This window comes from Calypte anna, chromosome 24, assembly GCF_003957555.1.
Source record: "Calypte anna isolate BGI_N300 chromosome 24, bCalAnn1_v1.p, whole genome shotgun sequence".
NCBI classification, from domain to species: Eukaryota; Metazoa; Chordata; class Aves; order Apodiformes; family Trochilidae; genus Calypte; species Calypte anna.
The window spans coordinates 4,801,224-4,828,746 of record NC_044269.1 but is presented as its reverse complement, the minus strand read 5'-3'; the positions used below and the strand labels follow the sequence as shown (position 1 = coordinate 4,828,746).

Sequence of the window (27,523 nt, the reverse complement as noted above, 5' to 3'; positions counted from 1 at the left end):
TGCTCTGCTTTGACAGCCTCACCAAAGAGGGACCAAAGCCTGAAGTGCAGCATGTTTCTGCTTTCCATGCAGGACCACTACAAAAAAAAGTCACATTTGAGACTCCACTGGGTCCGTGGGACTTTAAACACCGTGCTGCATTGATTTCATAACTGATGCAACCCCAAGCTCTCTTGCTGTCTCACATTTCCAGCTTCCAGAGCAAGACATGTGATTTCTGTACATGATATTCAGTGATCTTCTTAATCCTGTTTTCACTCCACGAGTGATTTGAGATCTGCTTTTGATTTCTGCCAGTTTTAGGTTTATTTTGGGGGTGGCTCTGTGTGTCATTTCCCAACAGACACCTTGGATGGGTGCATTTAACAGACTCTGGAAGGCAGCAAGTGGTGATAGTGTTGGTGAGGAGGTTTCCAAGATCCCACCCTGCTCCTTTCAGCCCTTGGCACCCTCTGCTGTGAGATGGGGAAGGGCAGGGGCTGGACCAGTGCTCCCAGCAACAGCTCAGCCAACATCACCCAGGGGTTTGGTGATGGTGCTGACCAGAGGATGTGTAGGGGAGCAGGGAGGGAGAAGCCAGGCCAGGGTAGGTCTGAGGGAGTGTCTGTGTGTGTGACCACTTCAAACAGCTTACAGATTTAGCTTTGAAATGTGTTGGGGTGGGGTTGGGGTTTATTTGGGGGTTTTTTGTTTGTTTGTTTGTTGGTGGTTTAAGGGGTATAAACCCAATCACATTTTTGAGCTCAGGGGCAGCCAGGATGGTCTTCTAAAGAGTGCAAAGAAATCCTGGAAAGGTCAATTCTAGAGCTTAATGTGTTAGAAAACACAAGTGCTTGTTCACAGGAAGCTCTCATCTAAGTGCAGACATAGTCTCAGTGTGTGAAATACTGCTGGCTTGTGTTGGGGTTTTTTTTACTTTCTTTCTACTCTAGAACTCAGAACTCTCTTGAGAACACTGGGCAATAGCTTCATTTAAGCATCTGTGTGTAGAAGTTCTGAAGGATTTCATGTTGTCCTTTGTGGCTAATGTTAGACCTGCTCAGTATGGGACATTTCTTTGTGTAAAAAAATAGATGTAGTAATATGGAGTGGATGTGGAATGTCCCAGGTTCAGATCCTCACTGTCTAAGAAGTCACAAGGGCTGTGGTAATTTACTTAGTCTCTAGGGCTGAGCATGTATGACAGCTGCATCATTTGTTCCTTATCAAAGCTGAGCTATGAATCACAACTTGTTTCAGAGGGTGAAATGGGAGGTGTGAGGCTCACACAAAAGTTTTTGAAAGAGAGGGAAGAAAAAAAAAACAGTCTGGGTTTATTGTACTGTGTTTGCTTCAGTGTTAATGACAGTATTAAAAAGAAAAAGTGATGCAGTGCTCAGCAAGGGCATGATTACCAGTAGTCTCCTATGTACACAAGGCCATCCCCAAAAGTTTGGCCTCTCTTCCCATCTGATTTCTTATATGACCCTAAGCAAAGCACTGAGGCTCCTCTCAGCTACCCCAGGCTGTGCTGCAGGATGAGAACACCAAGAGCACCACACTACAAAATAAACACCTGGGTTATAGGATCTGTAATCCCAAACAGCAGATCTTTTCTTCAGTCAGGTGCCAGATCTTATTGTCTGTCTCTGGTGAGGCTTAAGTTTTGATTTCCTCTGATTTCTCTCTTGATGGATTAGGTGAGAAGGATGAGAACCTTTTTAAACACCCATTGAAACCTGTGGGGTAGAAACCCATTTATTAGTCTAGTTATTGTAAACGTTTGTGTTTGCAGACCACAAAGCTTGCTTAAATCTCAAACTACTATTTATTTATTCTCATTTCATGTGTTGTATGGAAGGATTAAAGTCCTAATATTGACATGCTAAAAAAAAAAACCAAAACCCACACCCCACAACAACAACAAAACCCAACACCAAGGGCATCTGCCAATGGGATTATTCCACCTTTTGAAAGAAAATTACTTATGAGCTCAACTTCTGTGCTGGAAATAAGATAACATCAAGGAGCTGTGGGAGGGAGATGAAGCTCTCCACACACACCCCTTTATATTTTAACATGAAACTGTGAGGTCACTTTTGGGAGAGCAATTCTTCAGTAATACGTCAGAAGTTTCTCTAGTAACTGGGTCTAAAATATGGAAATGTAAGATTATCAGTCACCAGAATAGTGCTGGCTGGTTTATCTGTGGAAAACATGACAATTTTTGCAACTTCCCCATTTTAGATGATGTTTATTACAACAAAGCTCTGCCTGGTTTCATATTTTTAAAGTTTTGATACAGAGACCTTTAAAACAGTTGAATCCTGAGTGATTTGATGTTATCCACATACGTAGATTCTTTTAATATGAACCTTTATATTTAATTTCTTGTATTATGCAGTCTGCCTTCCCAGATCCATAAGACCTGGAGTGTACAGATATTAGGCTGAGCTTCCCCTGTTCTGCAGAGCACAAATGTCCACAGACGTGTTCTCACCCTTAAAAATAAGATCTTGTTTCTTGCAGAAACCTGCCTAAAAGCTTGGTTTACAGTTCTGCCCTCCAGATGATGCCTGTGATGTCCATGATGTCAGAACCTGGGCATTTCCAGAAGCAAACTCTGAAGTTCTGAACACTCCCTGACACATTATGCACTGACTCAACCCAAATGTTAGGAACTTCTCCAACTAATTCCTGAGATTGCTTTGTGCTGAAAGCTCTGAGTAACTCTACGTGTATGACCAGAATAATTTGACAGGGAGAGCTTTCCTGTGGCATTGCAAACATTTATCTTAAGTCTACAAATTTAAGAGGCTTTTAAAATTAAGTTTAGGGAGAAATGTGATACTGGTTTGGTGAGAGGCCACAGATTCCTGCTCTGGTGTAGCCACTGGAAGCAGCTTCCAAGTCTTTGCCACTTACCTGGCTCCACTGGGCTAGGAGACAGACTTCTCCTTCCCTGTCCATCTGTGAAGTGGTACCTAAACCACTGCCTGCTATTACTAAGCATTTCCACAGCAGGTACTGAGTGGTGTGGCTGGTTGTCAGCATTACTGCAGATATGCAAAATATGGCTAAAAAATCATCTGGTGCCTGAGAAGTGAGGAGCTGGGGGCTGCTTTGGAGGGCAGCAACGTGGAGATCCATATTCCTACTTTCTTTCCTCACTTTGGGGTTTGCTTCTTCGGGGTTTTGCATTTTTGGGTTGGTTTTTTTGTGTGTTTTGGGTTGTTTTGTTTGTTTGGGGTTTTTTGTGAGAAATCTTTGAGCTGGAGGGAATGCAATTAAGCATTCACCTCCGTTTGATTCATCTCTCTACGTTGCAAAATGGTTCAGAAAATGGACCAGCTCCTGAGAGAGGTGTTAGGCATTCCTGAAAGGATGAAATTGTTTTAATAGAATCATGGCCAAAGAACTGATCAGATCCTTTTTATGGCAAGAGAAATTTGTGAGAACAGATTTTGGGGTGATGGTGATTGAGTGATCAAAAACTGACCAGAAAGATAGGAATCCTATAATCCCAATCTCACTGTGCAACCTCCAACAAATATTTCTCTGGGAATGAAGCTCCTAAATCAGGGTTACTTGTGAAAATTCATCACAATAGTCTGATTTTTAGAGGAAAGGAATGCTGAGAAGTTCAAGAGGTTCTATTCATGCCCTGGGGAGAATAGTTAAGACATAATGGTCCTGTTATTGATGCTAAGAACTTAATTGAGCTCCATGGCAAGTCTCTGTCAGCCTTGCTTTGGCTTTGCAAGCTATTTTGGAAGAACCATCTCTTCTTTAGTTGCCAGTGTTGTATTTTGATAACAACAAAAGAGAAAAAAGGGTTTCGTTTTTAAATGGGGGACGTCCTCACTTAATGAGGCTTGAAGTGTTTACAGGTGTTTCCTCATAAGTTCAAATTTAGTGGCCCCAGGGAGCTGAGGTATTCTCATAAGGCAGGAGCAAACACAGGTTTTTATTTTTATTTTAAGAGTGCTGTGCACTGAAGGGGCCAGGCAGCCAGGGCACGTGGCTGGTTCAGTAAGGCTGAAGGTTACAGAGCCAAGAGTTGTGTCATTTGAAGCAGCAAAATGCTCCCTAACATGAAATAAGACCATCCTTAGGGCCAGGGAATATCAAATTCTTACTAAAAGACCCTTATGTTTATCCCTGCTGCACCTCTTGGTTTGGAAATCTGTGGTAAGAGCTCCGTGAGTGGCAGGTTCCAGGTGTTTGTTCAGATAAATTCTGGTGATACCCAGTGCCTTTTTGGGCATGATGTCTTCTAGAGAGCTCTTGGAGGAACTGTGAGCATCACAAAGAGCAACACAGAGCAAGGGAAAATACAGACTTGGTTGTGGTTGGAGGATGTGATGACATCAGAGGGCACAGTGGGAACGTGGGGCTTTTAAAAAGCTGAAAGAAACATCCTGACAGTCAGTTATCACCTCCCCATCCAGGACTCAAACACACATGTGCTATTAAAAAGCCAAGCTACCTTCAGAGAGAAAAAAAAGCCTCCATCCTGCCACAGAATATGCACTGGCAAAAATGTAAGTGAGCTCTGATTTATTTTTCATAATTAGGACAAAAAGCTGAGGGTTGTAATGAGTAAGTGAGCATTGGCATAGCCTGGGAGGCAATACTTGTGAAGAGAGACATGGCTCAAGAGAGCAAGATGCTAAGGGATGATGCTGATTTTCCATCAGGGATATTAACACAGGGCAGCACTGCTGCTTTGTTGTCATTCATCACTATGAATCAAGTGGAAGACTGATTCATAAAAACAATAACAGGATGCAGGTATTGTATCAAAGGTTACAGTGGTTACATACCAGAAAAATTTCCTTCTTAAAAGTGAAACCTGTGAGAAATCTTATTTCTGTGCTTTTTTTTTTTTTTTTATATGTACTTTTTTACAACTAATAAAAAAAGGTAAGGAACAAAGTAGTTGAGGGCAATACAGTTATGACTTTACAGGAAAGCAGTTTTCTTGTTTTCAAGAGAATTCCACTCCTCTTGGCCCACCTTTGCTCTGATAGTTTACTGAGCAGAACACAGGTAGGTGTTTGCTTCTTGCAAGCTTTTCATTCTCACTCCAGGGCTCTGTAGGTGATGCTCAGTTTTGCAACTCTGTTCCCATCCCCTCAGTTTCACCCTGCTCTTCCAGTGTCCTAGAATAATACAGAAATAATACACCTGAATGGAAGAAATTCATTTCTTGAACACTTGCCAGTGATTCACCTCATATGGAACTAATATTAATTTTCTCTCTCTAATAGCTTGTATGTTGCTCAGAGCTTTGCATGTGCCTTTCTGAGCTTATTAGCAGTTAATTCTGTTTTCTCTGTTATGCATTTCTCCTGTCCTTGTTTTTTTTTTTTTTCAGTTGAATGTTTTGGGGGCTCAAATGTATATTTATGAAATTATATTGCAGACTGTAACATCCTCTAGCAAGAGGCTCTGGCTGCTTATTCAATCATGGTTCAATTTGCCTGACAATTACATGCAGGAAGCAGGAGCACTGTGGCAACACACACCTTGTATCCCTCCTGTGCTGGTTTCAGATCCAGTGGGAATGTTCTGTGTCCATCACATGGGTTCAGATCTTGAATTTAATCTCCCATCTCAGAAGTCCTTAATGGTTTTTGGGGTGTTGTTTTGTTTTGTTTTGTTTTTCTGCAATGGCAAAAGGATAGTAAAAACCTGGTAGTTTAGGTAGAAGAAAATTGGTGGCTGAACTGGTGGTTTTCCTTTGCATTTTTCTCCTTGACGTGCAAAGGAATTCATGCAGAATTACAAACCTGCATGAGAGGAGATGCAAACCTCTATCCTGGTATCAGCCCTGTCCCTCCATGCCCCTACTCAGGATTGGGATCTCCTGTGACAGCAATGCCCCAGGACTGTCCTGAGAGCCTGGGTGGGACCCAGCACAGCCTTGGTTTGACCTTTGCTTCTGTGGAAGTCCCTTCCCAGGGGTGGCTTAGCCAGGCAGTACATGGCCAGACTTCCCTCTGATTCTGGGCATGGTGCTAGGGTGCTTGGCTTGATGTTCACCCAGACACAGAGGGCTCTGGGAGGAAATTCCTGGAGGTGGCTCCTGGCTGAGTCCGTGCTCACTGTTGGCATTTGCTGCCTTCATCTGCTGTGTCATTGCAGGCTGCTTTTTCCCAGCATGGAAATGTCATCCTATTGCCCCTGCTTCTGTTCTGCACCATTGCAGCACTGAATTATGTGTTCTGGCCTTGAGGGGGGACAGGTGGAGGACTCTGGGATGCTGATGGCTTGGGTGTAACAACTTGTTCCACTGGACACCCTCTGTGTGCCTGGGGGTAGATTCCTCAGGTCAGCTCAGGTGCCAGGTTCCAAAGGCTTCAGTGGCACTTGGACTTCCCAGTCCTCCAGAGGATCTCACCTGGCTGACCCTGCTCCCTGGGAATTGTTCCCTCTGGGACATGGCACGGTGCAGTCCTTTGCAGGAGGAGGGCCCAGAGCTTCTGCAGGGCAGCAAGAGCCCAGAGAGTGTCTCAGCCTGAATCCATCCCCTCCCACAGCAGGAGCAAAGTATCAGGCTGGGGCTTCCCAGCTTTTGGCAGGATTCTGCTGAATGGAAGCAAAACTGCTCAGTGACACTTCAGGGATGGGAAATTGCTCCTGGGCAGCACCAACTACTTTTCTTTTACACGACTTCGTGCAGAGAGTTGCCTCATGTTGGATTTTGAAGCCCAAATGACTGTATCTTTCATGTAACTGTTTTCTGTTGTGAGAGGGTATGCAAGCAGGCTGAGATTCTGCAGGAGGTTTGCATTTAGGTGATGATTTTGGCTTTGGACACTCAACTCTTGTTGCAATCCAACAGGAATTCTGCAGACAGGGCAGGATTCAGCTCTTCAGCTGTTCCACTGACTGCTTGAGTTCCCATGCAAGTGAGAGATGTGAGTTTACACCTCTGAAAACTTCTTCCCAAATTCTTTTGAAGAGAATAAACCCTTTTCTGCCCACAACAGATGTGGGGCTCTCTGCAGCCTTTCTGAAAGTATCAGATAATGAGACTGAGAGGTGAAACTGCAATATGCTGCACCTTGTGAGTTTTAATTTTGGTAAAACCCCACTGGGAAAGATGGATAGTCTGAAAGTTGAGCCCATCCATGCTTTACAAAGCAGGTGTCGTGCTCTGCAAATGACCACATAAGCAATTAAGTGGAAAGCTTGCATTACTAAAATGGAAAGAGTATTATGGGCTGGGAGGAATCAGGACATGCGGGTGAGACTTCTGGTTTAGACACTTTCTGTCTATCTCAGCTTCCCCTTTGCTGAAGGGTTCTCTTCTTCTGAAGGAGATAACTTTTAGTAGCCCCCCCTGCTCTATGCCCAGTGCATCCTACCCCTGTTTGGCACTTGGAAGCTCTTTATTGTTGTTAGAATAACCAAGCAGCAGGGATTACCAGCCAGCCTCTCAGGTTGTTTCCCAAATGGCTTCAGATCTCCCCTTGATTTTGTTTCTGTCCATGTGGAAAAATACAAAGTTGACATTTCTTGTGCCAGTCTGCAGCACAGAGTGCAGGGTGTGCACAGGGCTCTCACTGGGATCATCTGGAGGTGTGATTTATTTAATTTATTTAAAAGGAGGGTAGTGAAAAGCACTCCATGCCTCCAAGAACAAAGCAGGCAGGGTACAAGGGCACATGGATCTGCTAGGATCCAAGGTTAATTTCATTCTGAATGCCTGAAATGAAAAATACAGGGTAAAATTCAGAAATATCCTTCTGTCAAACTATTCCATGTCCTTCCCTTTGGTAGTTACAGTGCCATGTAGGAGAGCAGAAAGAGACCTGCTCAAATGCTGCTCTGGGTTGTTGGTAAGCAAGTGAAATCTTTAGTCTATTGATTTAATTATGCTCAGAACCCTCCTGAGTTCATTTCCTCATGCTGAGCAATGAACCATCACTCAGCTCTTTTGCTCATGCTCTGAGCTCTTCTGTTTACTGTGGAGCAGATTCTCTGCCCAGATGTTTGCTTAGAGCTTTGCATTTAGCTAAATCTTTGTTGAAATACCCACCCAGAGTGTGACAAACAGGACAGATGATAATCCACTCCAGTCCAGTTTTCCTTGTCAGGGTTGTCTACAAAAAAAGAATAGTGACACTTCAAAGGAGATTTGGTATGTATCAGGTGCACAAACATGTTCAGTCCTTCAGATGGGCTTTGCCATGTAATCCTGGGGCCTGGAGCCATATGTTTGATGGAAGGGCTGGTGGTAAGGTAAAGGAGCAAGCAGTAGCCAAATGGAATCCAGAGAAACATTCTGGGAGTTGTTTCATGGGTTTTTTGGCAGTGCTGTACGTATGGTTTTGTGGCTGAGCAGAGCATGGCAGGTTATTCATGCTCAGGGCCAGCCAGGGAAGGTGTTGGTCAGGTTTGTGTTGTTACTCAGGTCCATACTCAGCTGGGTATCAAGGACCTGGGGCCACCAAGCCTTGTTACCACCGACCCAACTCACTGAGATGGATCTTGGTAGAAATAACCTGTGTTTCCAAGGGCTTGAGCTGCAGATGGAATCACTGCAGAGTCTTTCAAGTTGGAGTGATCAGTCAGAGCAGGTGAAAAAGGGACACACCCTGCAGAATGCTGAGGGCCAGAGATGAAGTTGAAATGCAGAACCTTGTTCCTGAGTCACTCCCTGTCACATTGCTCTCTGGGATCTTGGACAGCACTACCCAAATACCACAGAGGGGATTGGCAGGCAGGTAAGAGCAGTACAAACACCAGAAAACCAAAAGGAATAAGGGCTGGTTTTCTCCTGCTTGTGTACATTTGTAAACCAAGTTTTCAAGGGGAGTCTGGCAGCCTGAGGACTGCAGATCCTCCTTTCCAGGGGTTTCCAAAAGCTTTAAGCTGATCTGCAGTTGATGTGTGTGAGAAGTGCTAACAGGAAGTTTAGTGACCTGAAACTTGACACACTTCAATACTTGTGTCTTCCAGCAGCTGCTTTGCCATTATCTGCCCTCCAGTTGCAGCAATGGTTAAATAAAAATGTAGAGGGAGATGCATTTTGAAGTTGCTTGGTTTAGTTGTCTGGCCATGTCTTGGTGTGCTCTCCTGGCCTGAGCTTTAACTCTGAGCAGCATTTCATGGGTGTTAGGAAGAAGCAGTGTTCTTTAAAAAGAGTTTATCTGCCAATAGACATCATACTGCCAGAAATCTGGGGATAATAATCAGGCAAAAGTGGGATAGTGTTGACTGCTGCTGTGGATACCTCCCAGTGAGGTTCTCCGAAGCACAAACAACTAAAGGCCAGGGTTTATAGGATTCCCACCCAACACATGAGTGTTTTGCTCACCTTGGGCAAGAAGGGGTCTTGTGAAGATGTTCCTGCAGCTTCAGGAGCAACACTAATGGAGTTGTCAAATCTTCATCCAGAGTCCACTGCAGCTGGCAGCCTCCAAGCTTGTCTCTGCAGTCTGGACACTTTCAGACTGGAATCAGAGCAGTCTGGAACAGAACATCAGTCTGGGCTTTCTTCTGTTGTCACTTGATACTTGGAGCTGCTGCATTTGATAGCTTTTCGTTAGCTGCTCAGTTATCCAGCCACTTTGAAATATTATTCAGAAGCCTTCAAGGTCTGTGCTAGGCTTTTGTCAGCATCCAACAAAAGCAGTCAGTGATAAGGTTGCTGAAAGGAGCCTGAGTGCAAACACAGCCCATGGGGCTAGGGACAAAAAGCTTTGCAATGAGCTCAGGGGTATTTACACACAGAAACCACTGCAAAGCTTCCTCCTGGCTGGATTGGGTTCCTTCTCCTCTTCCTTGCCTTCTGATGCTTCCTACTGCTTTAACTTCAGATTGCAAATCCAAATCCAGTGCCAGTTATTTGCTTGGGTGGAATCTGAGCACGGGGACTTTGGAGCATTTGCAGATTATGACTTAAAAATACGAGTGAAACTTGGTCCCAGGCAGCTTCATGGGTTTTTAAGACAATCCCTGGCATAAGGAGTTGGAGAGCACTAAAACCAGGGACTCCTTTTACAAGAATTGTTTAAATTGTCATTATTCTGCAAAATGCTTTTATTTTTTTAACGCTTGTGTTTCTTTTGCTTTATGAGGAACTTTGCACTGAACCCAAAAGCAGCTTTGCTGTGGTTCATCTCTGGTGCTCAGGCCTGGTACACACTTGAGCAGTGGGAAAGCAGCTGTGCTAGCATTATTTTTATTTCTGGAGGTCATCTTGGGGGAACCGAAATATGTTCTGCAGGCTTTGGGGTTTGTTGTTTTGTGTTTTTTTCTTCTTTTTCCCTTTTGGTTACTCTGCAAACACCGGAAACTGAATAGGTATATTTGTCAGCTTTTACAGTAAATTTCTCCTTTCCCATCCCCCAAACCTGGAGCCAGAAACTACCATCCTTCCCCCCCTAATTCTGCAAGGAGCCCCTTTGAAATCAGTGTGATGGCTCGGGGATAAGATGCTGGCCAAGAGGAAGAGGTTTTGAGCACCATGTATTGTTTGCAATAATAATTAATACCAATTAAATTCAAAACCCAAAATGTGAACTGCATTAGAAGTTCTTCTGGATGCTTGGATGCAGAATTAAAGTGGACTTAATTCTCTTTGTAAACTGCATTTCCAAAGCCAAGGGCTTCCTGAGAATGCAGGTAACCCAATTTAAATTCCCACAAAGAATGCCCACAGAGAGCAAAGGTAGATCAGACAAAGCATGAAAAAACATCTTTTCTTCAGCTATTATCTTACAGTATTTTATTATATTTATTTCATATTTTATACTTGCTCTATATTTTATATTTATTTTATTTATTTCTTTAACACACATAATGGTAACAAAGCCAGCAGCTCAATCCATAAGTGTAGTGCTGCCTGGTACCAGAAGTCTTGATAAGGGATCAAGGTTCCCTGGGAAAATGGTTTGTAGTGAGTCAGAAGGAGTTCATGGTAGAGCAGGGTTGAAAGGAATGAAGTATTTTGGTTTTTAAAAAGAAAGTAAAGCAAAAATCTTTATTCCTTTATGTATTTGTTGAGGCTGACTTACAGTGTCTGTAGTTAGACTCAGGGGTTTTTTTCCCCTAGAGGTGTAACAGCAACATCTGAGTGTGATTATTATGCATGTAACTGGTAGAGATGATCAGTAATGAAGATGCTGGTAAAATGATTCCTCTTGTTTTATGGGTAGAACACCATTTTAAATTTAAGATTCGTGCTGGATGTCCCCCTGTACTTCATAAAACCAAAGGCCAGTCACAAACCTTAGAGAAGGAAATGATCAGTTGGCATGTTTACACCCCAAAGTGCAGCACGAAGGGGTGGGGAGGCACTGCTGCTCCCAGTGACTTTCCAGATATTGGGCCTCCTTGAACTTTGATATCTGTCCTTCTGCTATCAGTTGCTTCCAAACACATAATGTAAAATAATAATAATACCAGCATGTTTGAGGGATGGAATATTATCCTCTGTGTAACAGCAGCAATCCTTCTGCCTTGCTCTTGGCTTTCACAAATGCCCACTTCTTCACCAGAAGTCATTCATGACACCCTGTGACTCACAGGACAAAAGCCCCTGCAGGTGCTGCAGGCAAACCACCACCTCTGCCTTCCAGACCATCCCAGGTCTGAGTTAGGAACAAATGATCTTTCACAAAAATAAAATAAAATCATCTTTTCCTGGTTCTGCTGTGGCTGTTCTACAACTGGAAGGAGCTGCAAGACTTCTTATTTCAGGTCAGGTTGTCCTGTGGGATCACAGCATCCCAGCAGCAAAGGGGGGGAGGTGTCACATCTGGCTCAAAACACATCATTAAGTAGGGAAGGAAATGTTTGTGAGTCCAGACTGCAGCCACATGGACCAGAACAGCTCTGTGGAAATGGCAGGAAAGCGAATTAAACATCACTTCCTTTCCTCTTTCCTCTTTCCTCTTTCCTCTTTCCTCTTTCCTCTTTCCTCTTTCCTCTTTCCTCTTTCCTCTTTCCTCTTTCCTCTTTCCTCTTTCCTCTTTCCTCTTTCCTCTTTCCTCTTTCCTCTTTCCTCTTTCCTCTTTCCTCTTTCCTCTTTCCTCTTTCCTCTTCCCTCTTCCCTCTTCCCTCTTCCCTCTTCCCTCTTCCCTCTTCCCTCTTCCCTCTTCCCTCTTCCCTCTTCCCTCTTCCCTCTTCCCTCTTTCTTCCTTTCTGTTTTTCTTTCGTTCTTTCTTTCATACTTTCTAATTTTTTTCTTTCATCCTTTTTTTCTTCCTTTCGTACTTTCTATCATCCTTTCTTATTTTCTTTTGTCCTTTTTTTCTTTCTTTCTTCCTTTCTTTCATCCTTTCTTTTTTCTTTTGGTTTTTTTGATCTTTTTTTGTCCTTTTTTTCTTCCTTTTGTCTTTTTCTTCTTTCTTTTTTCCTTTCATTTTCGTCCTTTTTTTCTTTCTTTACTCCTGTTTTCCTTTCTTTTGTTTTCTTTCTTTTTTTCTTTCTTTCATTCTTTTTCCTTTCATTCATTCTTTTTCCCGTTGTTTCGTCCTTTCTTTCATGCTTTTTGTCTTTCTTTTGTCCATTCTTTCTTTTCTTTTTTCTTTCATTCTTTCTTTCTTTCTTTCCTTCATCCTTCTTTTTCTTTCTTTCATTCTGTTTTCTTCCTTTCCTTCCTTTCTTTCCTTTCCTTCCTTCCTTTCCTTCCTTCTTTTCCTTCCTTCTTTTCCTTCCTTCTTTTTCTTCCTTCTTTTCCTTCCTTCTTTTCATTCCTTCTTTTCCTTCTTTTTCCTTTCCTTCCTTCTCTTCCTTCCCTTCCTTCCCTTCCTTCCCTTCTTTTTTTTTTTCTTTTTAATTTTTTAATTTGTTTTTTCCAGCTTCTTCTCCCGAGCAGCAGCCTCAGCCCCGGCCCTACCAAGGTGTCCGTGTCAAAGAGCCAGTGAAGGAGCTTTTGAAAAGGAAAAGGGGAAACCTGCAGAATGCCAGTGCCCCCCCAGCTGCTACAGCGGTGAGAGAAAAGGCAAATACAGGCTGGAAAGTCCTCCTCAGCTGAATGATTTCCTTTGTACCTGCTGGCAATACTCTGGCCAGGAAAAAAAATCTCATTTCTGAAGTCTTTTGAAGGCACTGCAGCCCCCAGTTACTTGGAGGTGCCATGAAATGTGTCTTTAGCTGAAGAGCACTTGGGATACCCTGGGAATGGGATCCCTTTGGTGCCATGGAAAGGGTGAAGTGCTTTGCAGGTGGCAGGATCTGACTCCTGGGAATGGAAAATGGCTCAGAAGTTGAGCAGCTTGTTCAGGAGCACAGCAAGTGATCCTGCAGGGCTTGGCTGTCCTCAGCAGCCTGTCCTCCCATGGGGAAGCAAATAATTGACTCCCTCCTTGCTGATGAGGACATCCCCCTGCCACACAGGGGTTAAATACTGTCTAACACCATCTCTGAGCTGAAGAGACACTGGGTCCAAGGCCAGGGCTGGGCTTTTGTGTCCCAGCTGACAGGCTCAGGTCTCCTGGCCCTGTACATTGAGGCACTGAGATGAAATCAGCAGCTGGTAACCAGCTGGTAAGAGCTGATGGGCTCTGTCCCTCAGTGCTGCTCAGAGGGAATGGAATTTAATGCTTATGGTTTTCATCTCTGGATTTTTTTCCTTCTCTCTTCCAGGTTGTTTTGCCCCATCAATCACTTCCTTCCTATTCACCAATGGGTAATGTTTCCCTGACTTTTCTCTTTGCCAGCCCTGCTGAAGGGGAGGCTGTGCTGAACCTGGGCTTTAATTTTCTCCTGTTTTTTCAGGCCAGCCTTGCCTGGAGATGGATGTTGCTGCCCCTGCTTTGCCTGTCACAGATGAAGGAGCTCTCTGCTCTGGCTGGATCTCCCAGCCCTCTCCCACATCCTTGCAGCCTTTAACCCAGTGGACCACTTACCCTGATTATGTGTCCCACGAGGCAGGCAGCTGTCCTTACACAGCAGATATGTATGTTCAGCCAGTGTGTCCCAGTTACACACTGGTGGGACCTTCATCTGTTCTGACTTACACCTCTCAACCACTGATCACCAATTTTGCAGTAAGTAAAAGAATATACCTGGGTCTGGCTGACAGCAAATTCCCCACCTCCTCCTAGTGAGAGCCGTGGGGAGAGCTGGATGTAATGAGTATAATTTATTTAATTGCTATAATGTCTGTCTTTGCATGCATGGCACTGCCCCTGTCTGCACTGTGCTGGATATTGCAGGACAAAAAGCTGCAGTTTTCCAGCTTGAGGAGCTGCTCTTCAGCTTGGGTTTGGAGTATTTGAGGAAGCACAATTAAAGCAGTTCACTGAGTGGGTGCACATGATGCTTAATAAATGCTGTTGTCTGAACAAGTGCCTAGGACACAGTCCCAGCAGAGATCTGAGCAGTACCCAAGGGATTCTTCACTCTCTAATTCCAAGCCCTAACAGATAAAGGTTAATTAAAAAACAAAATTGCAATATACTCCAATATTGCAATTAAAAATGGGTGCCAAAATAGCACTGAAACATAGCAGAATGTTTGGTTTCAGGCTGAACAAAATCTGCTTGGCTCAGTCCAGATGATTTGCTCTTCCTTAGGAAAGGACAGAGAGTTCTATTTCTAGTAAATTCAAGCACTTTGAGTGTTTCAGTTCAGCTGCCTGAGCTCAGACAGCAAAGCAGCAAAGGGCAATGCCTCTGCCCTCTGCCCTTCACTGCTGAGGAAGGGCTGAAGCTTCAGGTTTGCAGTGGGCAGATTCAGCTGCCTGCAGCCCCGTGGCAGCAAAGTTGTGCCCATGCATTCAGCTTGCAGGACAGGCTGTCAGAGGTGGCAGTTTTCAGCCCAGACTGTGACTCTCCTGGGCTTGCAGTCAGGGGGGGAGTGGGCACAGAAAGCTGAAGGGAACTTGGCCTGAGTGTGAGCTACTGGCAGCAAGCACCTGGGGATAACACCCAGTGTACCACTTTACCCAGGAAAATGGATGTTAACAGGTGAGACTGAGCATCCTTACTTTGTGGTTTTTTTGTGTCAGCTGTTGAATTTTGTTTAATTTCTCTCCTTTTTTCCTGCCAGCCCAGAAGCAGCACCCCTGCAGCAGTGCCCCAGCTGGAGGGGATGGATCAGCAGCCACCTCTCCCGTACTTTCCATGGGCACAGCCCCTCTCTGCACTCCCAGCCCCAACTCTGCAGTACCAGCCAGCTTCTCCCACCCTTTCTGGGCCACAGTTTGTGCCCTTGCCAGTCTCCATCCCTGAACCAGCCCCCCAGGAGCTGGAGGATGCCAGAAGAGTCATCGGCACCCTGCCCATCGAGAAGCTGCTCCTGGAAGATGAAGACAATGATACGTATGTTTTAAACCATGCTCTCTCTGTTGAGGGGCTTTAAGTTGCACATTTGGGGGCCTCATCCTCACCTACTCAACACTCCACCTGCCACCACAGTGAGTTTTGAGTACAGAGGAAAAGCAGGCTGGGGCATGGGGAGTGTTGGGGTGGGGGGAATTGAGTTGTGGTGTTGGTGTTCACCTCTTGCACTTGTGTCTCGTGTGAAGCTTGCTTTGTCCTGGTGCCCAGCACAAGGTTTCTCTGCTCTGACAGACCCTGCTACCTCTCCCAGGCAGGCTTTTGGTACTTACTGCATAGTTCTTGTGCTCAGCATCAGCACCAGGTGGCTTTCATCCTCAGGTACAGGGTATGGTCTCAAATTGCCATCCTATAGTGCATGGGCAGCTGTAGCACTTAGGGAGGAGCTGGAGGAGCTAAATATTGGCAGGAGCTGGTTCAATAGGGCTGCTTGCCAGAGCTCAGAGGAGATGAGCTCTTGTGTGTCTGTCTGTGTTTGCCCTCTACCTGATCTTGTCCACTAGAACACATTTGGGGACCTAATTTGACATTTTTTTTCCTAAATTGAGCTGCTCCTTTGGAAATTAGGAAAACAGAAAATGTAACTTTGCTTTACTGGTGTAGATAGGTGCATTAGTCTGGAGACAAACAAAGTCAGTACAGCTGAACTAAACAGCAGTGCTGTCAGACAGCAACACAAAGCAGCCTGGGTTTGGGTATCCAAAACACCCATCTTTGAGACAGGGGCTGGTTTTGTGGCTAGCTGGGAATGCTGCATCTGCTACCAAGGGACAGATCCTGGGAGTCACCAGGAGTTTTGCCCAAGTCAGGATTGCAAGACATGGCCCTACAATTTGCAAGACAAATTTCCAAAATCTGGGCTCCCACCTAAGAAGGAGTTCTGGGCATTCCTGGCAGGACTTGGACTTGTTCTGTAGCACTTGAGTGTGAAGTCAGTGATGTTGTGCTGAGCCAGGGAACCTCTCCTGTGCCTTCCTATGCAAAGTTCCTCTGTGCTGCAATCTCCCAGGCCTAAAGGGACACACGTTTTCTTCATAGCTTTCTGATTTGCTTTCCTGGAGAATGAGGAGCTTTCCTTTTTCCTCTGATGCAACTCAATATATTTGCAGGAGAGAACTGTAAATAGATTTGCAGGAGATAAACCCCCTTCTAACTCTGTTTATTGTTTTCTTAACAAGAGACTCTTGGTTGGTGAACACAATTTCTCTGGGTTTTTCTGCTTTCTAAAGCCCAGGGTCCTTTTATCCAGGTGATTTTCTTATTTGCAAGAGTGACTGCTAAATCCTTTTTTGCACTGTTTATTATCTGGTGTCCAGCATTCTAGTTGCCACCCAAGCAATATTTCAGCTGACCTTTTATTCCTGAGTGAGGTTTCCAAGCTCAGGTTGAAAGTCTTGAGGACTTTCAAAGCATGTTTTGTAATTTGATATTGATGAATCTGGCAGCCATAAGCAACAGATGATGCAAGTGACCACAAGGTTCTTTGGAAATAGCATTAGTTGAGGTGCATTGAAATTAGGGGCTTGCATTTGCAGAAAAACCCAGCAAAGAAATTAATTAGAAGGAGCTTACTTCACCACTGCTTACTCCAGTTTTATAAGGACTAAGACATCCTTAACCAGGAGGTAAAACTGGGGTAATGCAGTTGGGAATCAAGCCTGTAGTTGCTAAGATTGCTTTTAAATTTCTTTCACTCCATTGTATGTAAATTCTGTGTGTGACTATAAACCAACAATGAACTGTTTCAGAATTTCTTTCTGGGTTGTTCTGGTCAGAAAAAGACAAAATCTTTTTCAATAAAGATCTACAGTACCTTTCACATGCCTGGAGTGTTTTATTTCCTATGCAAAAGGGTAACCCAGCATTGGTTTAGCAATCAATCAGTTCAATAACACTTGTACAGACTAGAAGCCCAGATTAGCTCTCAGTCTTTCAGCTAATTTTGCACATTAAGGATGATCTAAATGATCTAAATAAGGCCTGGAGGCACTCCTGGAGCTCAGAGGTTAAGTTCCATCAGTGTTATCCTCAGTTGCCACCCCTGGGGATGTGTGGGTGAGCAGCCACAGCTAATGCTGAGCTTGGCTGAAAATCTGATATAAAACCCTGAAAGCTGCATTTCCACCTCCTGAAGTTGCCAGCTCTGGCTCTGGGGCACAAAATTACCCAAGGGAAGAAGCAACTACCCACTGCCTTCTGACTAAAAAGGGTCAAAATGGTGCTGTCTGCAGCAAAGCAAACCCAGGGACTGGTAGGGATGTTTTTAGGATCAGAGAATCATGGAATTTTCAGGGTTGGAAGGGACCTTTAAGATCATCCAGTTCCAACCTCCCAGCAGATCAGGGTGTTCTGGAATTGTAAAGCTACCTCTGTGTGCACAGCACCCTTCCCAGCAGGATCTGAGGGAATGGAAGTGGCCAAGGGCTCTGAAATCCTCCTTAGCTCCAGCCAGAGAGCTGGGCAAGCAAGTGAAGGGTTCACCCCTTTGCTAAGGGCCATGTGGTGCTTGGGGCCATGGTTTAGTGATGGGTTTATCAGAAATAGGGTGACAGGGTTAGGATGAGGTTGGACTCAGCGATCCTGAAGGTTTTTTCCAGACTGAGAAATTCTGATTTTATGTCACCAGCAGACCCAAAACTGCTGTGAGTTGTGACACCTCTTTGGTTTATGCTCCAGATAAGGACTTTGTCCTTCTCAGTGGTAGTTTTGGCAAAGAAGGAGAGCTTAGCAGACTGCTTACCAAGACACTCTTTAGAAGGGGCTGTGCTCCCCTGGGTGCTGAGGCATCACCAGTGCATCCAGGGCCATATCACCCCAACAAGTGGGGGTTACAGCATCGTGCTCTGGGCCCCAGCACCAGGGTTTGTAGAGGACTTGGATACGTCCCAGCACAGGGGTGCATCTCACCTGAAAGCAAGTGCTGAAGTGGAAGGGAGACATCCTGTCAGAGCTCAGGAGTGCTGAGGGCCCTTGAAAGCTGAAGGTATTTTGAGGGGGGGAAGCTCTTTCCATGGGAGTGGATGCTTTCGAGGTCAAGTCCCTTAGGGCTTGTGGCATAGTTCTGTGGAACACGGGGTATAAATCCCTCCAAATGGCTGTGTAAAACTGTTTTCTCCCAAGGGGGGGTTCGTGGCCAAGCAGTGATCAGTGTCTTTATTTACTGTCTTAGAATTCTACATCTTTATGCAGCTAAAGGTATGAGGGCCTATGCACTGGCAGCTGCAGAGCGCATGAAAGTGCTGCGGAGACTGGATGCCAAGGAACACAGAGGAAAGGTAACCCCGGCCACTTTCTCCTCCAGACAGGGGTGGTTGGGATGGGCAGGGGCTTTCCATGGCTGAGAGCAAGCCAGGGAATCCAGCTCTGTCTTTCTGTTGCTGCAAAGGAGGCCTCGGGCATGGCTGTGCCTCGCTTGGGTGCAGGACCCTAAAATCAGTGGAATGAGAAGGAGCTTTTTCTGGGTTTGGAAAAATAGGTGTGTGGTTGCAGTAGTCTCTGAGGCTGAAGGTTTTATGTGCACGAGTGCTGCACCTGATGTGCAGTGTCCCAGAAATGCTGGATTGGAGCTGTCATCCTGATTAGAGCCAAAGGACACCAGGGGGTGTTCAGCAGGAGCTGGGAAATGTCCCTGTCTCCTGACACCAGGAGTCCCAATATGTAGGATTCAAAATCTGCCCTGTGAGGTTTTTTTTTTTATGAACCAGACTCCTTGGGATTCTAGGGATGAAATTGAGACATAGAACTCAAATTATACAGATGTAACAAGGAAATTCTTGTACCAAATGCATGGCTTAGTATCAAGTTTTGTGATATAAAGTGTCCTGTCTTTTTTTCCCTTGGGGTTCTAGATCCGGACTGTCTTTCCCTGTTCCTCACTTTATGCTGGCTGGACTCTCACATTTTATCCCCTGTGCTGCTGTTTCCAGACTCCTCTGCTGGTGGCTGTCACTGCCAGGCAGGCAGCAATTGTCTGGGACCTGATCCAGGCAGGAGCAGATGTCAATGCTGTGGACAACAAAGGGCACTCAGCTTTACATCTTGCTGCAACTTATGGCTATGCCCAAGTTCTCCAGGTAGGAAAACTCCTCTGGATTGAGATGAACCCACAGTGAAGTCCCAATTAAATAAGTGTCTAATCAGTTAAGGTGTCAGTAAGCACTGCAGACTGACTGAAGTCCCATTGTGTGAGGAAGAGACTTCCCAGCCTGTCCCTGTTTGAGCTCTCCAGATGCTCCTTGCTACAGGGGAAATGGCTTTAGCAGGGGGAAAAAATCCTTCCTGCAGATCCCAGCTCTCCTGTCAAGAGTAACCTGGAATAAATAAGGACTGGTGTTACTGGTGTTACTGGTGCCTTTGCTCCAGGGTGACAGTGAGGATGCTAGGACACTCAGGTTGGGGAATTGCCTTCATTTTGCTGTTCTGAACTGAAAATCTAGTAGTATGCTGGAGTTAGGTGGGGTTTGGGAAACCAGGGAACATGATCATCTTGGGTAACCCTGGGTGTCCCTGTGGGGAAATAGATTCACATCACTGCAGTGCAGAGTCAAACCAGAGCTTAGTCTGTAGTTAAATGAGAATTACCTGCCTGGTTGGGTTTAAATTTTGTTGGTTCTGACTGATTTTGGCTGGGACAGTATTCTGCTGAACTAATGTTTTCTGTTTCTCTCTTGCTCCTAGGTTATACTGTCTCTAGGTTTCCCTCTTGACTTAGAAATGAAGGATTTTGAAGGTAAAACTGTAGAAATATTTTATAGTGGTATCCTAGAACTCAAAAAAAGTCTCTTGGCTGTTTCATTGACTGATGCTCCCTGGTGTCTGGTGCTGTGCCAGGAGCCCATGGTGGCCTCAGAAGCTGCCTGGGGGAGCAGTGCTGCTGCACACACCACAGGATTCAGTGGTTCAGTGGTTCTGATAATTCAGTGGTTCCAATAATTCAGTGGGGATTCACTGCACTTTTGGAACTGAACAGATGCTGGAGTGGCCCATGGAGGTTCTATACAACCACTGTGGTACCTCTGGAGTGGGGAAGGGAGCAGAGGACAGGAGCAGGGACTTTATATTTATATTTATATTTATATTTATATTTATATTTATATTTATATTTATATTTATATTTCTAAAGTACCTATCACCATACTAATAGTATTGTGATACTATGGTGTTAGTATCACCATACTAATACTAATAGTATGGTGATAGTGGTTCTTTGGAACCACTCTGACAGCAGAGGTCAGACCAGGAGTCAGCACTTCTGTTTCCAACCAATTTAAAAACCCAAAAAAGCCAGCAGACTTTGCTGCCAGCTGGTGTTTCATACTGCTGCTCCATCAGGGACACACAAGCTCTCAGCCCTCACTGCCTCTCTGTGCATCAGGATCTTCCCTGGGACTGGTGTTCTCTCCCTCCCACCCTTGGTTTTGCAGGACATACCCCTCTGCACTGTGCTGTGCTGGCTCACAATGCCCTGCTCAGGGAGCAGGGGTTCCAGGTGCTGACAGAAGAGCAGCAGGAAAATCTGCAGCACCAGAGGGAAGAGCTGGAGTCCTGCATCCACCTCCTGGTGCAGACAGGAGCCTCCATCTACAGCCGGGTAAGGGATGGGCTCAGATATCCACAGGGGGTTTGTTGGGCTCTTGTGCTGTGCTCCAGAGGGAGAATTGGAGAAGGAATTAAGTGCTGACAGAAGGATGAAGCCAGTTCCCCTTTCACATGCTTGGTTGCAGAGTTAATTGCTGCCTTTGGGACTTTTCACTCTCTGCAACTCCCTGAAAGGAGGTTGGAGCCAGGGGGGGGTTGGGCTCTTTTCCCAGGCAACTCTCAGCAAGACAAGAGGGCAGGGTCTCAAGTTGTGCCAGGGGAGGTTTAGGTTGGAGATGAGAAAGAATTTCTTTCTGGAGAGGGTGATCAGGCATTGGAATGGGCTGCCCAGGGAAGTAGTGGATTCTCCGTGTCTGGAGATCTTTCCAAAGAGCCTGGATGTGGCACTGAGTGCCATGGGCTGGGAACCACAGGGGGAGTGGATCAAGGGTTGGACTTGATGAGCTCTGAGGTCCCTTCCAACCCAGCCCATTCTGTGATTCTATGATTCTTTCCATGGATGAATTAAGGTAATATTTTCAGGTTGTTCAGCAGAACATCTCTTGTTTTGTTTGATTTTTCTGTTTGTTGGTTTGTTTTTTTTTTAATAGGATGTGAAAAGCAACAAAACAGTCCTTCATTATACAGTCCAGGATGGAAATATCTCCCTGCTCAGATACTTCTTGGAACTGAATGCTTTCAAGTCCAAGGACTTTGTGAACAGCAAGGTGAGTCCAGGCCATGCACGGGGAGGATTTATGTACACATCCCCAGGCAGAGGAGATGCCACGAGCTGTGCTGCAGAGCAGACAGAGGTGTTGGGAGATCTGTGGGCTCTTCCAGAAACCAGTTATTCCATTCCAACAGATATCTGAAGGGAAAGAGCAACAGTTTATGAATCTGAAGCTTTTTTTTTTTTTCCCTAACCTGAAACCACATTTTCCAGCTGCTTAGGGCAGCCCTGTGTCAAGTAATCTCTCCTGCCAAACATTCCATCCTCCTCATTTAGAGCTCCCACTTCATTTAAAGGAGTTGGTGAGTGCCTTAAATGTTGTTTGCAGGTCTTCTGGCTGTGTTTTTGCTGGTTTCTGGGGGCACAGCCATTGCCAGGGTGTATAAAGCAAGCCAGAAACCTTCCCAGTGCTGCTGTTGTGTCACCCAGCCCCTTGCTGCCCCATACTTCACCTCTGGGCAGATACCAAGCAGTGACACTATCTTGCAGAGGTATCAGCTTCACCCAGCCTCCTAAACAAAAATCCTGACATTCCTCTGCCTCAGCTCAGATGTTGATCTGCTCCATCACCCTGAGCTCAGGCCCTGCACCAGCTGCCTCTCAAGTGGGGGATTTTGGGGGCTTCTGCAGGAAAGGAGAGAAGGAGGGAAGGACAAGGCTGCTGCTCCCTGTTCTGAGAGGGTCAGAGCATCAGCCTTTAATTTCAGCCCCCCAGAGCATCCACATGTTTGTGTTCATCAGGAAGGAGCTGAATGTATTCTGCCAACTCAGTTGCCCACCTGGGGAGCAGATGCTGGGCAACATCATTTTGTTTTTAATTTGTTTTTGTTTTTTCCACTGCATAATTATGTGGAACTGGGACAAACATTGTTTTGCTTTGCATTTGTGGGTAATAACACCAAGTGGCTGTCTTTCTTCACAGTGGAGAGCCTTATGCTGCCTTTTCACTACATTCTTTCTGTATCTTTTAAGACCCACGGGGCAGGTGCTAGCTTGTCCCTGGAGTCTGCAGTTGTGTCTCTTGATCACAGCCCTGTGAGAGCTTCCCACTCTTGATAAGATCACCTGGAGTCTTCAGTTTTGTTGTGAGCTGTCTGGGACAGTGAGAATATGGTGGCAAACTTGTCTGACACCCATCCTGCCTTTTAGCTCTTCCAAGCATGAAGATGACAAGAAATCAGGGACACTACAGCCCATGGTTTGGCTTCTCTGGCTCACTGCTTACTCTGATTCATTCCAAACCCATTTCTTTGTGGATTTGGAAAATCTATTAAGTCAGTGGGAAAACACTGAGGCCTTTGAGGTGTTTTTCACCTGGAGGATTCCACATCCTGCTGTTCTGAACCGTGGACCCTGTTATAGCCAAGGGAAGATCCAAGACACTGTCTGAGTGTTGTGTTTTCTTAGCCCCATGCCTGGATTTGGAGGTTTTATCAAGTGCTCTGCCATAAAGATGCAGCAAACAAATGCAGATGTTTCCTTTTTAATGAGAAGTCCTATAAAGAGCTTGTTACTTGTCTCTCTGGGATGATAAAATTGACAAGGATCAGCTTGTTCAGGGCTTGTAAAAAAAAAAAAAAAGCCTTGTCTGAGAATAGCTGTTAAGATTTTCAAGTTTTGTTTAGTGCTTCGATGTCCCTTATGTGACTCAGTGGTCAATAAGACCTGAAAATCGTATTTCTGCCTTTTAGCAATTGCAGGAGGGACACACACTGCAGTTTGTACCCAACCATCCCGTGCTGGGGATAAATGGGTGCTCGTTTCTGAGTGGAAAAAAATAAAAAATAAAAATTAAAAATGCACAGCTGCCTCAGTGAGCCTTCTGGCACACTAAAAATACCTTGCTTCGTGCATTTTGCCGGTCAGGTTTTTCTCATTTAACAGCGTTTGCAGTCACAGCTGACTGGGCAGGGGCAGGGATTCGGACACGGTCTGGCGGGACCGGAGCTTTGCGGCTCCGTCCGGCGCCCCCCGGTGGATTCCCAGCAGGTTCTGTGCATCCTTCCTGGGCAAACCACATCCAGGAAAACCTGGAGTCAATACATCCTTAAAGTAGCTCCTGACCTCAGGACTCTGCCATGAGAATAAAGACAAAGCTCTGCCTCGGGGAAGGGGCCAGGTTTGGAGCCTGGCATCATTTATTTTGTGAGCCAAGGCAGGATTTGGTTCATAAAGTCACTCAGAGCCAGAGGCTGCTGGGTTTCTGGCTCAGCTGGACCACTGGGACAGTTTCCAAAAACCTCTTTTCAGTGCTAGGAGTTTGGCGACCAGGGAGGGCTCAAAGATTCCTGATATCCCAAAGATTTGTCTGAGCCATAACCCACACCTCCTGAGCCTGGCTTCCACTTGTGCCAAGGTCTCTCTGCAGCTTTTCTGCACTTGCAGGTGATGGAGAAAGAGGTGATGAAGATGTGCAGAGCCAAAGCAGGTCTGCTGTTGTTGATCCTTGCATAGCTCAGGTGTGATGGGAAGCACAGCTTTTAATGGGGTTTGTGTCCCTTAGACTGACTTCAGTGTTTTCCAATGAAATCATTCCTTTTGTTTCTTCTGCATGTTACCTTGCCTTTATCCTTCTCTTTTTCAAACATCTCCTGGGGTCTGTGCTCAGTGAGGGCACAGGGAGTTGCAGAATGATCAGGAGTGTTGCTGATACAGGACTCTTTGTTAGCTGTGCCCAAAGCATCAAAACCCCCTGGTTTGTAGTGCTTTATCAGCAAGAAAAACCTCAGTCCTCAGCTCTTCTGCATGAGCAGCCATACATGGGGGAAACAGAGCAAAGATACCTTCTCTTCTCCTTGGAAGCAATGATGTGAGGCTCCTTCAGCTCTCATTTCACAAGTCTCCATTTCCAGGACAATTCAGAGTAACTGGCACAGCTTATCAGGATATTTATCTTGTGTTGGGTTTTTTGTTGGGTTTGTTTTGGGGTTTTTTTTTTCATCTTTTTCTATTTCTTCCACTGCATTAGGCACATGGCAACACAGCTCTGCACATGGCAGCTGCATTGCCTCAGGAGAAGAACCAGAGAGAAATCATCCAGTTGCTCCTTGACCACGGGGCAGACCCCAGCATCCGAAACTTCGACAACGATCAGCCAGTCCACATGGCTCCTCCTGGAAAAGCTGGGGATCAGGTACATCCTCTGCACATCTGGCACATCTGGGCACAGCACTGCTTCTGTCCTTGCCAGTGAGGACAAAAAAGGGGATGTGGGGCTGAGCTTGAGTGGGTGCAGGCTTGGGGCTTCCCCACTCCAGTAAATCTGTGATCAAGGAGCACAGAGCAAGTGCTGGGAGGTACTCCCAAAACATATGGGGAAGAAGCAACCTGTAGTTCTCCCATAATGGCAAAAAATCTCCAGGGAATATTGGGTTTCATGCCTCTGGGTATGGAAAGGCTCCTGGAGCTCAGTTTATATGTGTGCTTGGTTACATATTTACATGTGTGTAAGTGTAGGGATGGACTGGGGGGGTGGCATGCAGAGTTTCAGAGGGTAACTTATGAACATCTCCATTTTTCTTGGCAGGTTAGGCACCTGCTGAAAAAAGGGAAAGTTGGATCTGCATTCGTTTCCTGTCACCGAAATGCCAGGTCCTAGGGTGTCTGCAGTTCCTGAAATGGCTTCAACTTCTGCTTGCTGATTGCCCAAGACGTCCAAGCTTGAGGATGGCAAACCAACATGTCCCTGCTCCTAAAGTCTTTAAACCAGGTGGGAAGACAGTGTTTAACAACCTGTGGACCATGAGTAATACATAAGATACTAGAGGATGAGCTTTCAGATGGTTGAGAACTTTATTTTGTTAAAAAAAATACTAATAAACCTCAGACATTGCTTGCAAGCAAGGAGAGAAGCAAAGGAAATGGCTGTTACAGGAATAAGCAAATGTGCAGCCAACCTTTGGTTTGGTTGGCCACTGAACCCCGTGGTGGTGATGGAACCCAAGCTGGTAGTTTGGCTATAAAAGGCTGAGAAATAGTGCTCTAAGACATGCTTAAAATGGGTCTTTTGTGGGATCCTGTCCAGAGGTACTGGTTGAAATGCTGAATCCTGTGTGATGTGCAGTTACCTCTGTTCCTCCTGCAAATGCAAGAAGCTGGGGGGAGGGACAACACTGGATGGGAGAGGACAAACCAGCCTGAGGAGTCACCTGTGGATGTATTTCACCTGAGTGAAGAACAGATGTCTGAACCCAAGAGCTCCAAGAGTTCCTGCAAGCTGCTGCTACCCCAGTTCTTGGCACTTTCTGGAAGAAAGCTGAAGCAGCTCCTCACCCCAGCTCCATACAGAAATCTGGGGCTTGTAGGAGCAAGCACATGGCAAGTACAGCTTTGTGTGGCTCCTCTTGGAGACATCTGATTCAATCCAAGTTTCCAGCAAAGTATAACCTGAGCTGATGCCTGGCAGGAGGCAGAAGCTCCTTTAGCTTTAGGTTTTCATCAGCTTTTGGGCATGGACAGGGGAAAAAACCCTTGACTCGTGTGCCCCTGTACACAGCAGGGTCACAGGGCAATGTGGCAAGTGCTCTCCTCTCAGGGGTTGTTTTAGTGGATTATTCTTTCTGTGAAATGATTTGTGAATTGCTGTGCAATCATCTGGCACCAGTGGCTCAAGAGGATTGGAAGCAGATGCCTGAAGAGTGTGAAACCCATGGTTTAATAGCCCTGCCACAGAAGGTGTCTCATCTTCAGCACACATCCTGAATTCTAGTTCGCTGATTTCTCAGTGTTTTGTTTTGTTCTTTTTTTTTTTTCTAACCAGACTGAACAATAAGTTGAAGGGCAGACACCTTAAATCACTGAAGTAACTTCCTTGATCCCCCACAGACTCAATGGGATGAGGGTTTCTTGTCAGTCTTGCAGAGTTAAACTGTTTAAACAACTGTTTACCAGACTTCTACAAATGCTCTTGAGAAGTGAAGAAATCTCCAGTTTCTCAGCCCTCCTCTCTCCTGTTCTGCTATTGCTTCTCACTGCATTGTATCCACAAACCTGCCAACATCCTCTGACAAAAAAGCAGATGAATTTGCATGTGTTTGCATAAATTTGCATGCATCTGGGCATAGGCCAGCAAAAGCATGTGCTGTCTTACTTTGAAGGGATGTTACAACAACCCTGGAATTGAGTGGTGACTGCTAATACTGTGTGTCAAGACAACATGTTCAATAAAATCCCAGTTTCTTGAGGTTGCTAGCAAGAAAACTGCAAGAAGATGATCATCGTGTGGCATGTGGTGCAGTAAGGAAAACATAAAAGCTTTTTGCTGTCTCTAAATGTCTGTGAGGTGACAGAAGTCTTTTTGCAACAAATGAAAAAAAAAATCCCTGAGTTGTTCTGTAGAGTGGCTTCTCTCTTCATTCTTTGATCTGCCTGCTGTTGGGTGCTTAATGCAGAGCAGCCTGGAAACAACACAGCCTCCAGAATATCTGGGGAAGTGTCTGTCTGGGGAGGCATGGATGTGGCTGTATTCAGAGTTCCACCCTGGCAAAGCTGTGTTATGTTACTCCAAGTTGCTGGGTGAGCTTTGCAGAGGCTTCCCAGGACTGAGCCAGGAAGGATTTGGTCTGTGTAAGGGCACATCTGTGTTCAGCTTCCCAAAGCTCTGCATTAGGGACCTGCCCTGAAGCCAGCAGGATGCTCAGATTTCCTTTGGATGGATCCAGGAGGGGATGGAGGCTGCTGCCTCCCTGCTCATGGAAAGCACTTTTCCCTGTCAGACCAGCCAGTTCCTGGCCTGTGCATCAAGAAAATCCCTTTTAAAGCTCAGAGCTGGTCAGTGTTATGGTCAGTGTTAACCTGTGCTGGATGGATTGCATGCTTTTGAGCAGCATCTTAGTTCATACTTAACCCATCATTTTTTAAATGAATGTTTCAGGGGAAAAGTCCCTTTGATAACCTCAGCAGTGCTGGGTGTGTGGGATACCCCTTGATT

The 27,523-nt window shown here is 45.5% G+C and overlaps 1 protein-coding gene across 1 annotated transcript in view; it reads left to right on the top strand.

Annotated features, from left to right (window-relative positions):
- POU2AF1 (POU class 2 homeobox associating factor 1) overlaps positions 1–25,192 on the top strand; it is a 31,392-nt gene extending 6,200 nt beyond the window's left edge. The window contains exons 2-12 of the mRNA XM_030464800.1: positions 12,801–12,931; positions 13,588–13,630; positions 13,720–13,991; positions 14,995–15,266; positions 18,454–18,559; positions 19,211–19,357; positions 19,962–20,013; positions 20,708–20,874; positions 21,473–21,589; positions 24,563–24,727; positions 25,121–25,192. Coding sequence (XP_030320660.1) covers positions 13,627–13,630; positions 13,720–13,991; positions 14,995–15,266; positions 18,454–18,559; positions 19,211–19,357; positions 19,962–20,013; positions 20,708–20,874; positions 21,473–21,589; positions 24,563–24,727; positions 25,121–25,192 — 1,374 coding nt within the window. The 5' untranslated portion in view covers positions 12,801–12,931; positions 13,588–13,626. The remainder of the gene's footprint in view (positions 1–12,800; positions 12,932–13,587; positions 13,631–13,719; positions 13,992–14,994; positions 15,267–18,453; positions 18,560–19,210; positions 19,358–19,961; positions 20,014–20,707; positions 20,875–21,472; positions 21,590–24,562; positions 24,728–25,120) is intronic.
- The last annotated feature ends 2,331 nt before the right edge of the window (positions 25,193–27,523 follow it).